This window comes from Rhinoraja longicauda, chromosome 32 (assembly GCF_053455715.1).
Source record: "Rhinoraja longicauda isolate Sanriku21f chromosome 32, sRhiLon1.1, whole genome shotgun sequence".
In the NCBI taxonomy this organism is placed as follows: Eukaryota; Metazoa; Chordata; class Chondrichthyes; order Rajiformes; family Arhynchobatidae; genus Rhinoraja; species Rhinoraja longicauda.
In genome coordinates, this window is record NC_135984.1 from 881,511 (window position 1) to 902,702 (window position 21,192).

Here is a 21,192-nt window from a genome sequence, read left to right on the forward strand (position 1 = left end):
TCCACAGAAAGAGTGGTCACTGTTTAACACTGTTTATTTAGCTGGAGTATTACAACATTCAGGGCAACAATGACAATCACAAACCTCAGCAGTTCTTGGCTGAATACATAGGACGTGTCCAATTTTCATCAGAGTACAATATGTTGCAGGCATCACGTTGGAGGAAAGCCCACATGCCGTGACAACTGATGGAATTCCATTCCAGTTTGGGGTTCACGTAACAAACAGCCTCTTGGCTCGAGTTAACAACTTGCGTTTTTTGTCAGGTCCTGGTGAAGATTTATCGTTTTCACCTGGAGTGACCAAAGTATTGATGGGGAAATGGCAAGTCATATGTGGGAGAAAAGAATGGACGGCACTTGATGGGGTTGGATGTCCTGATGTTGTGGAAGAGGTTCATGAAGTACGTGATGATTGACAGGAATGATCAGAGCTTGCAGACCCATGATAGCCAAGCTCGTGATCTGCTGGAGGTGAAGCTCCAGTCTTGGTGCCTGCACACTGGGAACATGCAGTGAAACATGCCAAATACTAACTGTGTTGTTGTGTCAAAGCAATGATACAAGAAAATGAGAATATTCTCGCGAGCACGAGCAGTGACTGTCCTCTACAGTGTGACATTTTACACCACAATGATATATCGTGCTCAGAGAAGATAAAGTTGTGATAGGATCAGTGAGATGATCATTAAATATTCTTCTTTAAGAATGGATGAAGGATTGATCCCCAAGATCATTGGGGAAATAAATCTCCTCTGCTCGTCATCTCTAGTCTGTGCATCTGTGAATCCTCAATGCAAATACACCTAATGAAACCATGATGTGGTCTCCTGGGGAAAATGGGCATAACATTACAATTTGCAATAGTTCTTCACATTTAGTGAAGAATCGTGTGTTTCAAAAGGGAAAAACATCAGTAAAGTGGGAGAATAATTCAACGGCTTAAGGTAGCAGGACAAGCTTTGTTTATTAAGATCCCAGTGGATTCACAGCACAAGAGACACACAAATATGTTGCAGTGTTGAACAGCTTCTGGCCGCCTTTTGTTCCAATGACTTTCAGATTCTGCATTGCTTTTTACTTTCAATGGCAAGCGAGAAGAGAATCTCATACAGGATAAGATACTGAGTTATCGAGTGGGAACCAAGAAAAGACAAATGAACAATGATCACCGTGCAGTGATGTTTCATAAAGACCGATCAGAGCAGATTGTGTTTACCCATACCCAACCCAACCCATACCCAACCCAACCCATACCCAACCCAACCCATACCCAACCCAACCCATACCCAACCCAACCCATACCCAACCCATACCCAACCCAACCCATACCCAACCCAACCCATACCCAACCTATACCCAACCCAACCCAACCCAACCCATACCCAACCCAACCCATACCCAACCCAAACCCAACCCAACCCATACCAACCCAACCCATACCAACCCAACCCATACCCAACCCAACCCATACCCAACCCAACCCATACCCGAGTTATACTTTCAGGTCACCCACTCATTATGAACTTCATACATGGCACCTTTATTTAATAGTATACTCCTGGGATACTTAAGAATGAAGTAAAATCAGACAGGATTTAATCCACTGTTGTTTCTAGTCTCATCAATGTCCCAAAGGGCAGATACAATTATAATGATCAGCCAACTCTTTGCCCGTGAGCACAAGAGCTATTTCAACTTTATCCTGCAGTCCTCCATAAAGCAGTGGGAAATCATTTAGCCTATCTCATTGGGTGAGAAATTGGCTGCACATCTTCAGTTACCTTTGTGTGGCGGGTAAGATGGGCCATCATTTAATTTGGTTTCTCAATGAGGAGGTCCAGTATCACCCAGGACAGAAAGGGATCCTTCCTCAGCCGCTCTGCTGAAGGTACGATGTAGCGGTGGCCATTAGAGCCATCATCACCATCAGGGATTGCTTCCATCCCAATGAATGCAACAGAAGTTTGGAATCTGATTACGTTGGACAGTTGTAATATATTACATCTTTAGTCCGAGTGACTTAAGACAAAGATATTCTTAGTTATGGCTGTTAAAAATACTTTAACAATTAAAGCCATTCATAAATGTGTTGGATTGACACGTGCGGGAGAAAGGGGCGGATCCTGTGAGGAAGGGGTTTGAGGAACGCAGGGGTGCAGACCATCACTCAACGTGGAACCGAAAGGCCAACGTTGGGGCCTGTTCCGCAACTGTCAACAATCTAACGATACAAGACAAGATAGAAAACAAACCCTTCAGTGTGTACCTGGCCAGTTGGACAGAAATCCGTGGATTCTGATCCTTGGATTCAGGAGTGTTGCCATATGGACCACAGAATGCTGAGGATGATGACATAGACCACGACAACCAGCAGGTACACACGGTAGAGGAGGGCATCCAACACATAGCCCACCTCCAGCCACTCCTTGGCGATGTCCCTGTACCGCTCACGCTTCTCCAAGAACTGGCGGATGGCTGAAACCTCGTGCAGGATACTGTCCACTCCCTGCAGCGAGCCTGACAGAGGCAGCGAGCTTGACAGAGGCAGAGAGTCGGACAGAGGCAGCCCTGGTTCACCAGACACGTCACATGGTGCTCCATTCCTGCAGACAATCCGCTCCACTGCTGAGGTAAAATTAAACATGTCCTGAGGTGAAAACATTGACCTTTTTCCACAGATTAACCCTCACAACTCTGAGCTTCTTCAGGCCTATAATTCTTTCAAACTCCATTTCTGGTCATGTACATTCATGACTTCAATTGTTTGAGCCTTCACCCCTTCATTCCTACATTACCTCTGTACAAATCCCCACTATCAAACCACATTTCCATGTCAAGATATTCTTAAAGCTTGCTTCCTTCACCAAGCATAGAACTACATGCCCTTGTGCTTCATGTGGTTTAGTCATAGAGTGATATAGTGTGGAAACAGGCCCATCAGCCCAACTTGCCCACACCAGCCAACATGTCCTACCTACACTAGTCTCGTCTGCCTGCACTTGGTCCATATCCCTCCAAACTTGTCCTATCCATGTTCAGAGTCCAATTTGTCTGATAACATTTCCACAGTGTACTTGGGATGTTATAAGGTGCTTTATTAATAAAACTCTCTGCTGGTAAGAGATTCTCCATATATTTGTAATCAGAGCATCTTGTGCATAACACGTCTCAGAAATATCCAAACGATTCCTCATTCTAGTTATTTAAATTACAAATAGAAACATTTATCACTTGGGTCTTGTCTTTCATGATAACAGGGCATTCCAAAATGCTTAACAATTATTGACGTTAATGTAATGTGGTGCCTAGGGTGCAATCGAGGAGTGGGGACGATCGATATGTAAACAGCGAGTATCATGGAGGTAATGACTAGATCATCTATCTGAGTGATGGTGGTTGAAAGGTAAGCATAGGCACTGGGGCCACCCCCTGCTCTTCCTTGAACGAGTGCCGCGGTGAATGTCACATCCACCTGACAATGTCACGGCACTTGGTTTACCATCTCTCTTGAACGGCGGTGCCTGTGAGAAGACAGTGTTTCACTGGAACTCCAGCCTTCATTCTGTGCTCAATATCTCCAACTAAATTAGGGTGGAGCTCAACGATTCAATGATTCTTATTGTCACATGTACCCAAGAACAGTGAAATTCTTAGTTTTGCATACAATCCAGTAAAGTCATACTCTAGCTAAACCCGATCATAGACAAGTACAAAAGTGCAATGCTGACAGTAAATGAATAACAGGCTTCACCAGGGCAGTGCACAGAGTCACCACGTTTCTGCTAACTGGTCCTTCAGGTTTCAGAGTGCTGAACAGCACAGAGCCTTATCTTGGCCGTGAAGGCCATGGTCCTGGCAGCAGTACTGGGTCAGTGTTGCCACGCTTGAAGAGACAGAATGGATTATTCTGAACACTTCATTATCTCTTTCAAAGCTGCTCGGTTAAAACCTTTGCAAAGGTTCAACAGCTTACTGGACACTAATTTAAAACCTCACTCCCATGTTTGCTATTTTGAACGTGGTGACTGTGTTTGGAGTAATGTTCCACTGTTTGGTTCATTAATCTCTAGACTACCTGGGATGCAATGAGTTATCATGTTCCAACTTGATGTTTTACATGTCGCATGCCAACAACACCGACCTGACACATGCACAGGGAGACTCGATGAGAGAGTACAGAATCAGGCCCTTCAGCCCACGGGGCCCATGCTAACCACCAGACAACCAATCCTACTTTAACTCATTTTATTCTCCCCACTTTCCCATTAACTCCTCAGCCACTCGTAGACATGGGGAGGAAGGTGCCGAGGTCACAGGGAGAACGTGCAAACTCCAGACAGACATCAGCGAAGACCAGGAATGAATTTGGGTTGTTGGAGCTGTGGGGCAGTAGATTTATGTTCAGGCAGAGGGTGGTGAATCTGTGGAATTCATGTCCCAGGCCCTTTGAAGGCCAAGTCAATGGATATTATTAAGGTGGAGATTGACAGATGCTTGACTAGTACAGGTGTCATTTGCTGAAGGCAGGAGAATGGAGTTAGGAAGGAGATAGATCAGCGACGATTGAACGGCGGAGTAGACGATGGGCCAAATGGCCTAATTTTGCTCCTATCACTTATGATCTTATATTGAGTAGAGATTCCTTGTTCATTTACCTCTTATTTACTCAAAGTCCGTAGGTAATTGTTGCTTGTCCACTGCCACGTGACTGGTCCTGAACTATCCCTTTCTGAACTCAGTACCATAATAGCAACTACTTTAGATAGTTAAAGAACTACAGGTATTTAACTCATTAAATAACAGTACAGTGGGTTCATTTATTAAGAAATCAATCCTTAGATTTATTGACCTAAATGCCTTGCCTTGCTCTTTGTTCAATGCCTCTGCAGTGATGATGGAGGTTATGGTGCAAGCTGGTACTGGTGCATTGTTCAAGTTGTATTGGGGAAGTCCCACTGACCCATCAAATCATTCAGCAAGGAAACAGGCCCTTCGGCCCAACTCATCTATGCTGACCAAAGTGCCACATTCAAGCTAGTCCTATTTGGCCGGGTTTGTTCATATGTTCTAGGAGCAGAATTAGGCCATTTGGCCCATCGTCTACTCTGCCATTCAATCATGGCTGATCTTTCTCTCCCTCCTAACCCCATTCTCCTGCCTTCTCCCCATCACCCTGACACCTGTACTAATCCCATGTGGCCCATACACCTCTGAAGCTTTCCTATCCATGTGCTGCTTGAACCTACTTCATCTCAGTCCTTCGTTTCCAAATGCAATGACAAATTCTGGTGAAACCATTTGGTTTCGCTGGGATCCATCACTTACCGGGGTCGGGTGGTACGGGGCTGAGCGGCCTTTTGTTGGGGATGCAGAACCAGACAGTGACCTTTTCCAGAACCAAGTGCTTGAGCCAGTCAGGGACCTGCGGTTGGAGGTCTTGCTTGTGGATCAGACGCACGATGAGAATCGTCTCCGTCAGGCTGATCACCAGCAAGGCCATGCACACCGCAAAGTATACGCCTGGAACATAGATGCCAAGTGAGAGGGTCGACAGTGGTCCATTACTGCTAGATCAGCTTCCACAGACTTCACATTGATACATAATATACATATTATATTATACTAGCAAGGTTTTTATACGCTATAGAAATCCCACATAATCATTTTCTCTTTAAAAGACACAGGTCAATCAAACTTCAAAATGCATGAAAATTCTAATTTGGGATTTAAACCAAACTACCCCCCAAGGCAAAGCAAGAATGGGCAAGAAAGTGGGTCTGGTTCCACTCACCTATCAGCGGCGTGCCAATAGCCGTGGCTGGAAGGGTATCGGAAACGATGATCAGGAAAACCGAATAACCCAAGAGAAGGGTGATTTTGAAGGATACTCTTTCTGCACAATCTGGAGGCAAATTAAACCCAATGATGTCCATGACCATCAGTAAGATGCTGGGCAGCAGCAGGTTAACAGCATAAAACAAGGGCCGTCTTCTGATGACAAGCTAAGATAAAACAACGGGAGAAATATTCTTGTGACAACTCCAACAATTAAAGGTGTTTAGTTTAGAGATGTGTCGTGGTTACCGGATAGATGCAGCATTGACCCACTGGGTCCACATTGACCATTGATCACCCATTCACACTAGTTCTATGTTATCCAACTTTCACATCCACTTCCTACACACCAGGGGCAATTTACAGGCCAATTAACCTACAAACCCGCACGTCTTTGGGATATGGGAGGAAACCGGTGCACCCAGAGGAAACCCACGCGGTCACAGGGAGAATGTGCAAACTCCACACAGACAGCACCGAGGTCTGGATTGAACCTGGGTCTGTGGCGCTGTGAGGCAGCAACTCTCCCCACTGCACCACTGTACACCCCTCAAAACAACAAAGGAACATAGAATGAATGCAAGACCAAAGTTCATTGTGTAGGCTAATTATCAAGTAGAAATAGCAATGCCCTTGTTAGCAATGGCTCTGTCCACCTTCACCTATGACTTAAAAGATTCAAACCCCACTCCTGAGAATTAGATCACACCAGAACTACAAGGATACATGCATCAGAAGGCGATGAACAGACCAGGTCTCTGTCCTCTTACGGAGACTGAGGAGTGACCTATTAAGTCTTTGAAATTATGAAAGGGTTTGATACGGTTAATACAGAAAGAATGTTCCCATGTGGAAAAAGGTACAGCACAAGACTCAGTGGCAATAACATCCATGAAATAGAAAAACATTCTTTACCCAAAGAACAATAAGACTGTGGAATTCACACAATTGAACTGAAATCCTCATGTAAAGGGAGTCTTGACACATACTTGATGTGAAGGAAGAGATGGTTTTGCTGATAGCTTTAGATGAGGAACAATGGGAGGGGAGTATAAATGCCAACATGGACTAAAACAGACTGAACAATGGTCCCGTCCCAAAACAGCAGCTGTCCATCCCCTCTAAAGATGCTGGCTGACTGGTTGAGTTCCTCCAGCACATTGTGTTTTGCTTATGATTCCAGCATCTGCAATTCCTTGTGTCTCCACTAATGTGGACTAATTAGGTGAACTGTTCATTTTTCCTGCATGTTATATATATAGTTCGTGATATGGCACCACCGTTTGCATTGCTGAGATCAAAGGCTACCTGTATGTTACGTGGGGCAACTTACATAGAAACGCATTTCTGCGTAGCCATCATTGGTCACTTCCCGTTCCAGGTTGAATTCATTGAATTGTGTGTTGATGTAGAGTAGTTCCCACTCTCCTTTGTTCATGAAGATGCTCCGATCATATTTCACAGCCTCGGCTGATCGCAGCAGAGAGATGTTGATATCCCGAACTAGACACATTAAAGCAAAGCCATTGGAGCACTAATATCAGAACACCATTGCGGCCACAACATTGCAGTTAATGTTTGTAACATCGAGCATTGACCACAGATCCCAACTTCCCACTTCTACTGGAGTGGAGATCATCGGTCAATCACACTTGCTGCTAGTCCCATTGTCTGGTGTCCGCACGTGCTTTGCAGGATGTAAATGTGCAGCACCTTCCTTACGTTGGTTTAGTTTATTGTCACGAGTATCGAGGTACAGTGAAAAGCTTTTGTTGCGTGCTAACCAGCCAGCGGAAGGACAATACCTGATTACAATTAAACCGCCCACCGTGTACAGATATGGGAATAACGTTTAGTGCACGATAAAGATAAAGTCTAGTCAGGTCCGATTAAAGTATACATGCTCCATTTATTTTCAACTTTCAGATTTCCTGAATAACATTATCCAATGATTTCTTGAACAAAAGCACTGGATAATATTTAGGATCCTTTTGCACTTCCCACTTTCTAACTGATAATTCTTTGGACTTTGCAATGGTAAGCTTTGGAAAAGCTTACTGAGCCTGTTAATTTTACCCAGCCTGTTCTCCCAATGTTCATTTGGCACAAGTTGTTCATTAGAACGGTTTGTTAATGTTGAATTGTATCATTTTCACAAAGCATACCAATGATATCTTTGGAATAACATTCTCCCTCACCAATTTCCCTCCATTTTCGTGGTTAACATTTTTGATTTATCCATCTATTCTTACTCTGATATGAACAGGCCAGCTGTACAAGAAATTGGTGAGAATGCACTTGGAATATTGTGCGCAGTTCTGGTCCCCAGGCTTTTCGGAAGGATGGGGCTAAGCTCATGAGTGTGCAGAAAAGATTCACAGGGATATTGTCAGAACTAGACGGCTTGAGAAGTTGGGATTGTTTCCCTTGAAGCTGAGAGTTAACTTTACAGAGATTTATAAAATCATGAAAAGCATAAGTAGGATGGATTGTGACAGTGCGGTTCCCAGGGTAAGGGAATCTCAAAGTAAAAGGCCTTAAGGTGAGAGGGGGAAGATCTGCAGGAGACACAAGGGGCATGTTTTTTTCCACACAAAGGGTTGTTTGTCTATGGATACTGGACAGATGAAGTGATGGAAGTGAGTATAATTCCAATGTTTAAAAGACATCTGGACAGGTAGCTGGATGGGGAAAGGTTTAGAGATATGGGGCAAATGCAGGCAAATAGCTCAGGAAGACACCTTGGTTGGCATGAACGAGTTGCACCAAAGGGTCTGTTACCTTTCGTTATAACTATGACTCTGGTTGAATATTTCTAACAGTGTTAGAAATTGTAGGAAAGATGATCTGGGGAAAGTATTAAAAAAAATAAGCTTTGCTGGGTCTTAAGAAAAATGTTTAGAGGACTGGATCAAGGTAGACACAGGCTTAAATGGTTGAGAAATAATGAACATAGAATCTACATAAAAGAATGTCAGATCAATAAGACCAGAGACTGTTAAATTAAATGGACAGAGAAACAGAATAAATTGGAAATAAATTAGAAGAGCATTTCCTAACAAGGAATGCGATGAGTGTTTGTTGTAACCCAGCAGAAACACGAGCTAGAGTGAAATTGGAATAAACATCATTGGCCTAAATGACCATTTCCCATTTTTAACATGGCCCTGGTCTCAATAATCTGGAACACTGAACTATGAGGTTAGAAACATAGAAAATAGGTGCAGGAGTAGGCCATTCGGCCCTTCGAGCCTGCACCGCCATTCAATATGATCATGGCTGATCATCCAGCTCAGTAACCTGTACCTGCCTTCTCTCCATACCCCCTGATCCCTTTAGCCACAAGGGCCACATCTAACTCCCTCTTAAATATAGCCAATGAACTGGCCTCAACTACCTTCTGCGGCAGAGAATTCCACAGACTCACCACTCTCTGTGTGAAGGTTCCCTTCATAAACAACTCAGTTCTTCTATAAGACTTCAGTGGGGCGGTGGCAGTTGAATTGCATCCCCGCCCTGCTATCATCAGTCTGATGAAGAGTCCCGCCTGTCCATCCCCACCACAGATCTGCCTGACCCGCTGAGATCCTCCCGCACCTTGTGTTTTGCTCCAGAATCTGTAGTTCTTCGTGTCTCAGTACTTCTATCCTTCGTTCTCTTCCTTTATTTCTTCCTTTCTTTTCCTTTATTTCTTCCTTTTTTTTTCTTTTCCTCCTATTTTACCTTTTTCCTTTTGATCAGATTTTTAAAATTGTTTTCTTCCATTCTTTTGCTCTTGTACCTGAAGGTGTGGATTGAGGGAACCACTAACCAGTGCTGGAAACATGTAATTGTGCATTACATTCCAGATGGTTTGAGTAATGTACAACTCTTGACCTCTCCCTGAAGGTAATTGTAACACTTATTTTGTAAAACAAGTTACTTTATTGTCCATTTCATACCCCTTGATTTTTTTCAACATTTTCACTGGTTGAAATTGGACTTCTTTCTTTCTAAAGTCCCGTCATGCAAAAGCCTAACAATAAGAGCGGCCGGCTCGGTTACTTACTGTTGTGTAGCCAGCTAGTAAAGGTGAATGTACAGTTCTGGACATCGAATGGGAAGCTGTAGATTTCCAGGCTGCAGGCAGTGACCACCTGGATGGGTTTGTAATTCTTCACTTGACCCTCGTAGTTAACGTAAACATACGGAATATCCGGTGATTTACCTACATCAACACTGAGACAAAACTCATGTTTAAGCCGACAACACAGGGGGTCTCCACAGAAACAGGACAGGTGAATTGAGGCCAGATAAGGTGAAGATAGACTCCAGCATTTTGTGGCTTTCTTCGATTTAAACCAGCATCTGCAGTTCCTTCCTACACTTAAGGTGACGAAGGTCTCTGGGGAGTGTCAGTAGAAGACTTGCCCAGTTTGGTCAATGGATCTGTCCATTCACAGGACATGGTCACTGTTGGTGAAGCCAGCATGCATCGCTCCATTCACAGGACATGGTCACTGTTGGTGAAGCCAGCATGCATCGCTCCATTCTCCTCAATGGTCCTCACTTGTTCCTTGCAAGACCATCTCATTGGGTTGAGAATCTGGACTCACATTTCAGCTGGATCAGTCAGGGAGATTTCATGTTGTTGATATTTTATATTTCATAATGATGTGAAAAGGTGGCCATTTGGCCCATCAGGTTAGTGCCGTTTCTCAGAATCATCGCATTGCCCCACTCTTGTCTTTGTAATCTACTCTCTCACACACCATGTTACTCTGTCCACTCAGTCACTTCAGGGGCAATCTACAGTGACCAATTAACATTACAGCGTGGTTGTGGGAGGAATCTGTGGGAGTTATGTGCGGTTCTTGATTATGGGGAGAAGGCGGAATGGGGTTAGGAGGGAGAGATCGATCAGCCAGGATTGAATGGCAGAGTAGACATGATGGGCCAAATGGCCTAATTCTGCACCTTGGACTTATAATAATAATAATAATGTATTTTATTTATATAGCGCTTTTCATATACTCAAAGACGCTTTACAGAGATTTAGAGAACATAGGGAAATGAATAAATAGATAAATAAGTAAATAAATAAATGAAGAGAAAGGAGACAGAAGGTGAGGTGACCTTCAGTGGTTGAAGGCAGGACTGAACAGGTGAGACTTCAGCGATGTTTTGAATGTGGTGAGTGTGGAGGAGTCTCTAACGGTTTGGGGTAGTGAGTTCCATAGGGTGGGAGCAGCGATGGAGAAATCCCTGTCCCCCCAGGATCTGAGTTTGGTCCGGATGTGGGAGGATAGGAGATTGGCAGCGGCAGAGCGGAGGGTGCAGGTGGGAGTGTGCCTGTGGAGGAGGTCGGTCAGGTAGGATGGGGCCAGGTTATGGAGGGCTTTGTAGGTTATGAGGAGGATTTTGTACTGGATTCTCTGGGGGATGGGGAGCCAGTGGAGTTTATAAAGGACGGGGGTGATATGGTCACGGATCGGGGTGTGGGTGAGTAGACGGGCAGCGGAGTTTTGAATGTATTGAAGTTTACTGATGATTTTTGAGGGTGCGCCATAGAGGAGGCTGTTGCAGTAGTCCAGACGGGAGGTGATGAAGGCGTGGATGAGGGTTTCTGCAGCTGTGGAGGAGAGGGATGGACGGAGACGGGCAATGTTTTTGAGGTGGAAGAAGGCTGTCTTTGTGATGTGTTTGATGTGTTTGTCGAAGGAGAGGGTTTGATCAAAGATGATTCCAAGATTCCGGATGTGAGGTGAGGTGGATACTGGGAGACCATCAATGTTGAGGATGAAGTTTTGGGTGGATTTGGTGAGCGTTTTTGGACCAATGATGATGATTTCAGATTTGTTGCAATTGAGTTTGAGGAAATTTGATTGAAGCCAAGATTTTATTTCAGTGATGCAGTTTGTCAGTGTAGAGTGTGTGGTGGGGGAGATTGACTTGGTGGAGATGAGGAGCTGGATATCATCGGCGAAGCAGTGGAAGTTGAGACCATGACGGCGGATTAATTGACCAAGGGGGAACAGGTAGAGGATGAAGAGGAGGGGGCCAAGGACTGAGCCTTGGGGGAGGGGAGCGGTGGGGGATTTACAGTTGTTAATGGAGATGAACTGGTGTCTGTCAGAGAGGTAAGATTTGAACCAGGATAGGGCTGTGCCGGTGATGTTAAGGGAGGTTTCAAGTCGGGTGAGGAGAATGGAGTGATTTATGGTGTCAAAGGCGGCGCTGAGGTCAAGTAGGATGAGGATGTTGAAGTTGCCAGCGTCGGAGGAGAGGAGAATGTCGTTTGTGATTTTGAGGAGCGCAGTTTCAGTACAGTGGTTTGAGCGGAATCCGGATTGGAAAGTTTCATACAGGTTATTGGTAGAGAGGTGGTATTTGAGTTGGGAAGCTACAGCACGTTCCAAAACTTTGGACAGAAAGGGTAGGTTGGAGATTGGTCTGAAGTTGTTTGGGGTGTCAGGGTTTAGACCAGGTTTTTTCAGAATGAGGGTGACAGCAGCGATTTTGAGGGATGGCGGGACGATGCCAGTGGACAGGGAGGAGTTTATTGTTGCAGTGATAAGTGGAGAGAGAGCAGGAAGGCAGGCCTTGACAAAGCTGGAGGGGATGGGGTCCAGAGAGCAGATGGCAGTTTTTATTCCTGTGAAGAGGTCAGAGAGGTCGGTGGTGGAGATTGGGGAGAACTGAGGCAGGGGCTGACAGGATAAGGGGGGGGCAGGTGGTTTGAGGGGGAGCAGGTGCGTTGGTGGTTAAGGTGCTGTAGATGTTGTCTATTTTGCTTTGGAAGAATGAAAGGAAAGTGGTGCATTTGTCAACTGTGAATGATTGGGAGATGGTGTCCAGGGGGCTGAGGAGTTTGTTTATTGTAGAGAAGAGTGTTTTTGGGTTTCTGGAGCCAGAGTGAATTATTTGAGAGTAGTAGGTGGAGTGGGCGCGGGAGAGGGCATCTTTGTAGTGCTGGTACAAGTTGTATATTTTAGTCTGTGTCACCATCAATAATAAAATATAGGACTTACAATTCATTTATTAAAATGTCTGGCACCCAAATATTTTCCGTAGGAATTGATAACTGAATGATGTCGTCAAAATCCTGAGGATCCCACTGCAAGAACTCGTCTGTCCAAATCTGTAACGCATTGGTGAGAGATCATTAGCTAATGTTTGTACACAGCTCTGAAAATATTCCACTCTCAAAACAGGACTGCTTGAATATATATCTATATATCTATCTATATTTATACAGATGTGTATGTCTGAGATTTGGTTGTGGAACTAGAGCCAAAACGGTAAACGATAGCGCACAATTTTAGCACCACCTTAATCACCACTGTCCTGGCGATTGTTAAGGAAAAGTTTCATTTAAATTGGTCTTATATTTTTAAAGTAAGAGAGATTTTAAAGTTTAAAAATCACCTTTCAATCCGAGGTCTTACGTCATCGAGGTGTGACGTCATGATGGGACCCGCGCCTTTAATCCCCCCCCGGGAGCGCGGCGCCAGAGAGGGGCGAAACAAGATGGCGCCCGCCCCCCTCACCAGCCTGCGGCCCCGGGAGACACTGCTCGCCCGCCCGCCGACGGCCCCGGGAGACACTCCCCGCCGCCCGGTCACAGGCTTCGTCAGTTGGAGAGGATTGGCGGGCCCGCAGGATGGGCAGTTAGGGGAGCTTTGCCGCAGGAGAGATTTGGGCCCAATGGGTCCACTTTGTCCAGCGCAGCACCGGAGAGAGAAGACGAAAGAAGATGGCCGCTCGCTGGCAGGTTCTGGTTGATTACTGCGCAATCACCTCATAAGTGGCGATGGCCGGCCGGGGTGAGTGGCTCTCTCTCCTCTTTCCTCTCTCCCCCTCGCCCGCACCCGGGGATGATCACGAGCAGGACGAGGTCGAAGAAGGGGGTCGTCGTCCCCGTCGTCGACTCATCGTTCCTCCAGTGCCCGCTTCACCCGACGGCGTCGTCGAGTCCCCGCTACCGCCCGGGCCCAGCGCCCCGCACCATCACCGCACTACAACCCCAGCGGGCAGCTTCGTATCCACCTCCTCCCGCGTCTCCGCCAGCGTCCGCTTCAACCGACGGCGCCGTCGACGACTCCTCAAAAATGGCGGCCGCTCTCCTCTCGCTCCGCCATTTTGTGCGCGTCTCCCGCCGTCGCGCTGCCCGCTGCGAGGTGCAGTCCCAGTTCCGCCGCCGCTCGCCCGGAGGTGTAGTCCCAAACGCCGCCGCGCTGCCCGCTGGGTAATGTAGTCCCAATCCGCCATTGGGGAGGGGGGAAATGGAGTGGGTGCGTGGTGGGGATGGAGGGGGGGATGGAGTGGGGGAGGGGGATTGAGTGGGGGTAGGGGGTGTGGGGAGGGGGGATGGGATGGGGTTGGGAGGGTGGGATGGAGTGGGTGAGGGGGGTGGTGGGGGATAGGGAATGGAGTGGATGAGGGGGATGGAGTGTGTGAGTGGGGGGGTAGGATGGAGTGGGGGGGTAGGATGGAGTGGGGGGGATGGAGTGTGTGAGTGGGGGGGTAGGATGGAGTGGGGGGGACGGGCACAGGTAAGTAGCTTTCATCGCCAATGGGTCCACGGATCGTTAGGGTTGCTTTGCGCGCAGTGGTGAGGAGGGGGAAGGAAAGGGAGTGGTGGGGGTGGAGGGAAGGGGGAGGGGAAGGGAGTGGAGTGGAGGAGGGGAGTGGGAGGGGGGAGAGGGGAGGGGAGGGGGAGGGAAAGGGAGTGGAATGGGAGGGAAAGGGAGTGGGAGGGAAAGGGAGTGGAGTGGGAGGGAAAGGGAGGGGGGGGGTGCTGCACCAATGCAGGAGAGGTTTGGGCCCAATGGGTCCACTTGGTCTAGTATCTAAATATATATATCTATATTTATACTACGAAAACTCAGATCTTGTATATATATATATATATATATATATATATATATATATATATATATATATATATATATATATATATATATATATATATATATATATATATATATATGTGTATATATATATATGTGTATGTATCTATATATGTATTTCTGTGATTTTGCTAAAACGGTAAACCACAGCACCACATTTTTCACACATGAATGTAGCGCAACACGTACGCGCATGTGGTGTGCATATTTTTTCGCAGAAAAGTTGCATTACGTGCCATATTATGAATTTTGATGTAAAATTCTGAATTTGTAAAACCAAATGTTGGGAGGTCTGCAATAGGACCCGCACGACTTTAATTGCGCTCCCCCCTCCATGGAGGGTTGCCGGACACTCAGGAGAGATTTGGACCCAACTGGTCCATGCCCATCTATATTGTGGTAGAAATAGATTCTGAAATTCCATTAATTTTAACATCGATTTTGCTAAAATTGATTAATAATATCAATGATACATTAGAATAATTTGGTATCCTTATCTCTGTAAATACAATTCCTATACAGCTTAATGGGTGGGGCTGAAACTGGATGTGTGCAAAAATTGCCGATGGCATAAATCTGAAAAAAAATAGAACATGCTGCAGTATCTCGGTAGGCCAGGCAGCATTTGGGGAGAGAGGACTAGAGAGGAGCAAGCACTAGAGAGGAGCAAGCACTAGAGAGGAGCAAGCACTAGAGAGGAGCAAGCACTAGAGAGGAGCAAGCACTAGAGAGGAGCAAGCACTAGAGAGGAGCAAGCACTAGAGAGGAGCAAGCACTAGAGAGGAGCAAGCACTAGAGAGGAGCAAGAGGGCTAGAGGGAAGAGAGGACTAGTGTTTCAGGCCATTTACCGTCCATCACAACTGTTTTCACCACTGATCTGAAATGTTAACTCTATTTCTCGACCTACAGTATTTCTATCTGACAACTTGATTTTCATTGATGGCTTTGATGTACAGGTAAGCTTTCCAATATTGCGATCAATGAGACATCCTAAACAAATCATTATTAAACAACTCTTTTTATTTTACATTCAATCAAAATGCCCCACTCTTAGTCATTTCTGTGCAATTAATGTCTTACCTGTCGGTACCAGATATACGTGGTTAGAACTTGATTTTTCTCATCCTGTAATTAGATAAAGCAATCCATCAACCAATGATTTGCAACGGTTGAAGATGTGGAATAATTACACTCTATAGTGTGTGTGTGTGCGTGTGTGTCTGTTTGTCAGTCTGTGCCTGTGTGTGTGTCAGTCTGTGTCTGAGTGCATATATCAAGGAGCCTTGTCTTTCAACATAGAGTGATGAGTGGACCATTCAGCCCTTTGTGACTGTTCCACTACCCAGTCTCATTGCTTGATCTCCATTTAATGAATTTATGTCATTCTTTTAAGTTAATTAAAAAGAATATTAAATAATGCATGCATGTGGGGGTTCAGGCGTGTGGGGGTTTGGGCATGTGGGGTTCAGGCATGACAAGGGCCAAGCTGGGTTGTTCTCATTGCCAGAGGTGTGAATGTTGAGTTCAGACAGCCCGCAGGTACCTACCACATTTAGGATGGCGTACACCATCAAGTCGATGGCCACTGTTGTTGTTCTCCTCCAGTCCCGCACTGGACGAACTGCCTTGGAGTAGTTGGCCATTAGATAATTAGAAAGCTCCAGGAAACTTACTTGCGGCGGTGGAGAGTGATTTTCCATTGTCTGCACTGAAAATGATGGTGAAATGGCATTGTAAACTAAATAATTTGCAATAACCTAAAATAAGGTAGAAAGGTACTCAGTTAGGGAATGGATTGCTCTGCAAACAGGCATAGTCTCAAGGGGCCGAATGGCCTTCCTCTAGGTCATAAAGAAGATACTGGAAAAAAAGACTTAAATTTAGAGTTTGGAAGCAGTGTGGAAACAGGCCCTTCGGCCCACCCGATCCCTGCTGACCAGTGATCACCCATACACCCAGAGAGTTGTGAATCTGTGGAATTCTCTGCCACAGAAGGCAGTGGAGGCCAATTCACTTTTTCATAAAAAAAGAGTTCGATTTAGCTCTTAGGGCTAACGGAATCAAGGGAGATGGGGAAAATCGGGTACTGATTTTGGAAGGTCACCCACGATCATATTGAATGGTGGTGCTGGCTCATAGGGCCAATTGGCCTACTCCAACACCTATTTTTCTGTTTTTATCCTACACACCAGAGAAGCCAATTAACCTGCAAACCTGCAAACCTGCACGTCTTTGAAATGTGGGAGAAAACTGGTCATAGGGAGAAAGTACGAACTCCGTACAGGCTGTACCCAAGGTCAAGGTAGAACCTGGGTGTCTTGCGCTGTGAGGCAGCAGCTCTACCCGCTGTGCCACCGTGCCGCCCTAAAAGACATTTCTAGAGGACATTTTGTGTCCTTTTCAAAGCATCCCAGAATGACTGATGAAAGACTTGTGCAATCTAGACATTGTTGTAATGCAGGAGACAATTTATATAAACCATAGACAGACACAAAGTGCTGGAGTAACTCTGCGGGACAGGCAGCATCTCTGGACAGAAGGAATGGGTGATGTTTCGGGTCGAGACCCTTCTTCAGACTATATAGCGAGCTCTCACACTTATCAATGTTCAACAATAACTAAATAAGTGATTGTCTAGGTTATAAACATACAATTTTATCCTTAGTCACATATTAAACACTCATACATTGTAACAATGGTATTGTACACTGTTCCCAAACTTCACTTCGTTTTGTGTTTATTTAGCATCTGTAGTCAAATGTAAATTGCAACTCCTTGATTTTTTGATTCAATACTTAATTTTTGAGGACCGAGGACCATAAACAATAGAGGCCACTTGATGTCATTAATTGAGCCATCCAATGGATCCCACTGCCATGGCTTTACCACTTAGCTCTTGTATTATTGCCCTTCAAGCACTCACGCAATTCCTTTTCCAAAGTTTATCTTGAATTTGCTGTCATTGCCTTTTGCAGCAGAACAATGTAGACACCATCACCTCTGGTAAAACAATGTGTTTGACTCTGGCTCTCTTTCCACTCGTCCTAAATACTTTTCCTCGGGTTTGTGGTTCTGGTTGTGCAGGTTTATTGAGATGTTTGAAATGTCTATTTATCTTTCATGATTTAGTGACCATATCTGTACAAGCCACAGTACCTCTGAAGCTGGATTTTTAAATTATTTTGGGCACAAGATCAGCTAAAGTGGAAGGAAATAAAATTCTTGTAATTTTGCAAAATACTAATGCAACAAGTGACTTCAGAGTGCTGTGGAAGTTAACTCCTGACAGTTTAGAGACACACTTTAGAGACATAATGTGAAAATAGGCCCTCTGGTCCACTGAGTCTGTGCCAACCAGCAATCCCCCTGTGCACTAGCACTGTCCTACACACTTTACTGAGGCCGGGTGCTCCAGTTTTCTCCCACGTCTTTGGAATGTGGGAGAAAACTGGAGCACCCAGAGAAAACCCATGCGGTCACAGGGAGAATGTACAAACTCCGTACAGATAGCACCTGGAGTCAGCATCGAACCTGGGTCCCTGGCTCTGTGAAGCAGCAATTCTACCACCGTGTCACACATTCTACATAAATGAAGAGGGTGACCTACACAACTAGGACCAGATGAACAATAGCCACTGATCCCAACATGCAGCACGTCCATTTTACATCCGGTATAATGTAGAATTCCATAATTCACAATCTCTGCCTTTCATTATTTTCAGGCAACACATGGAAATAATAATTCTCCCACCTTGCTTATTCTCTCAATAGACTTGTACTTTGTTGTGCAATTAACACCCTCTTTTCCTTGTATTAATTATTTTTGTTGTTGTCCCTCCTTCCTCGAGTTTATCTCAGAATTGTGATATAAGAAAATAACTACAGATGCTGGTACAAATCGAAGGTATTTATTCACAAAATGCTGGAGTAACTCAGCAGGTCAGGCAGCATCTCGGGAGAGAAGGAATGGGCAACGCTTCTTCAGTCTGAAGAAGGGTCTCGACACGAAACGTCACCCATTCCTTCTCTCCTGAGATGCTGCCTGACCTGCTGAGTTACTCCAACATTTTGTGAATAAATACCTCAGAATTGTGTTGGAGTATTAGCGAGTCCCTTCAGTGCAAGGACATTTATGTTGTCGGGGGTGCCAAGACTGAGTGATGAAACAGTGTGTGCACATTGTTCACACTGTGGTTATAGCTAACTGGACTGTGTGTTGGGATACACTGATACACTGACCTCTCTGCCATTCTGTCTGCTCTCATTGTTCTGTCTGCACCACAACACAATCCATCCACACAAACTCCATGTTAGAATGCTTCTATCATTCTATTTTAAATCCTGGCTTAAACAAAATTATATTGATTCCAAGAACATTCCGGAGAAACTCACACCAAAACCTTTTATTGGTGAGATCTCATTTATGCTTTCATACATGAAAGGATCACAAGAATGTAAATGACCACCATAAAGCTTCTCGAGGAAGCTTTCAGAATGTGGTTCAACGCATCAGCTTTAAGGATCATCTGAAATGCATCAAAGATATCACAGGAAGGAACTGACGAGCTTACCTTTTGAAAAACTACTTCCATCCTGATAGAAAGTATGATTGTATGTTGGTTGTTAACTTCTGTCAGGTAACTCCACCAAAGACAGCAAAGTCTGTGTCGACTTTAGATTATCCATTGGATCTTGACACTCGTTTGATCACCTTGGTTCATATTGCCCGGTATAATATATTGGGTTCAGCAAGGCAACAATTTACACTACAAGACCTATCTCGGGGTACAAGCTAGACACCAAAGGAGAGGTGGGGGGGTGGGATGGAAGTTAGAGAGAGACAGTCACCCACATGCAAGTTCAAAAGAGCAACAAAGATCAACCTACCTCCAGAAGAGAGCAAAGCATTGAGAACTATGGGCACAACTGCCCAGGATATGTGGAAGCTCATGTTGACTCTTGAACCTCTTCCTATCAATGTAAGTCGGTGATTCTGAAGTCTAAAGGCAGATGTTTCAGTCGGGCAGTGAGCTGGAGGTCCACTCACGTTTGTTCAGGACAAAGGCAGTCTCCTAATCCCGGTTAAATTCATTAAAAGTGACTTTAACCCAACCTATTGAGTGATTTCTGAAGAAGGGTCTTGACCCGAAACGTCACCCATTCCTTTTCTCCAGAGATGCTGCCTGTCCCGCTGAATTACTCCAGGTATTTGTGTCTGTCCATGAGTGACTTTGTTCCTCTGCTCCCCTAGTGTTTATGGAGCAGCTGGTAATTAATGGCTCACGTAATCAGATGTACAGGGGCAGGGTTTCAGTCAGTATTGCTGGCTGATGTCATCCCTGTGGTCTGTTAGCACCGACCAGCTTCAAGCACTCTGCACAGAGTCAGTCACAATCTCAAAATCAAAATCCTAGAAAACTTCAAATTGATCAAAATAAATAGCAGATGACACTGGACACACTTTGATTTGAAGAAAGTGGCAATTTATACAGAGGAATGTAATGCTCTAAAATGGGATCTGTATTTAGTTTAGAGGGTTTTATAAATTGTATGATTGATTCTATAATAAAAGAGTTTGTAGTTTAGTATCATAGTTTAGTGGTTGCTGCCACTTAGGGAAGTAGAAACTTGCGTACATGGGTGTTATTCTCTTTCTCACACGTTAGCCTCTACTGATGAGACACCTTTAACTCACCAATGTTGTCTTATCATTGTCAATGACAGTGACTTAAAGGTTGTACAAAATATTTGTAACACGTTACATTACAAAGATGTAACCTTTGAGTCACCATCACCTATGTACCAAAACTCGTTTGTTTGTTTGTTCCTGAACTACAGCCAAAACAGTACGCGATAGCGTGACAATTTTAGGCCCATCTTATTCACCATCATCCCTTTGCTGCTAATGGAAGAAGTTTCATTGAAATTGTGTTATATTTTTGTTATTCACATTTTAAAGTTTAAATCTATCTCTGTGGGAGGGGGGAGGATAAGGGGGGTTGAGGGAGGGGGGGAGGAGTGAGGTGGAGGGGGGGAGGAGGGAGGTGGAGGGGGGGAGGAGTGAGGTGGAGGGGGGGAGGAGTGAGGTGGAGGGGGGTAGGGGAGGAGGAAGGATAAGGGGGGATGGGGGGGAGATTTGATATTACAATGATTTTTGCAACAGTGAAAAAGTTTACATTTCTGAGCTTGATGGTGGTCACGCGTCACGTGTGGCTGTGCCTAACGGCTGCGGCTCGCTGGCAGTCTGTTTGTCTTTTTTCCTTTTTTGTTTGTGTGTCGGTGTTGGGATGGTTTTTGTTTTTGTTTTTGGCTGTGTATGTGTGGGGGGTGGGGTGGGGGAAACCTTTCTTTTTTTAGGTCTCTTCCTCGGGGCGCGGCTTGGCCCGGCCGCGAGGCCTTCCATCGCCCGTGGGGCCTTCCGTCGCCCGGCGCGGCTCGGCCGCTGGACTTAACATCGCCGGCG

At 45.2% G+C, this 21,192-nt stretch overlaps 1 protein-coding gene across 1 annotated transcript; it reads right to left on the reverse strand.

Moving 5' to 3' along the window:
* Positions 1-2,310: 2,310 nt before the first annotated feature.
* Positions 2,311-19,680, reverse strand: htr3a (5-hydroxytryptamine (serotonin) receptor 3A). Its single transcript, XM_078426652.1, has 10 exons — positions 19,617-19,680; positions 16,277-16,437; positions 15,810-15,854; positions 12,848-12,957; positions 9,886-10,055; positions 7,171-7,340; positions 5,794-6,004; positions 5,328-5,522; positions 2,958-3,000; positions 2,311-2,605 (listed from the first exon to the last, which is right to left on the reverse strand). The coding sequence occupies exons 1-10, from the start codon at positions 19,678-19,680 to the stop codon at positions 2,311-2,313; spliced, it is 1,464 nt and encodes a 487-aa protein (XP_078282778.1).
* Positions 19,681-21,192: the final 1,512 nt, after the last annotated feature.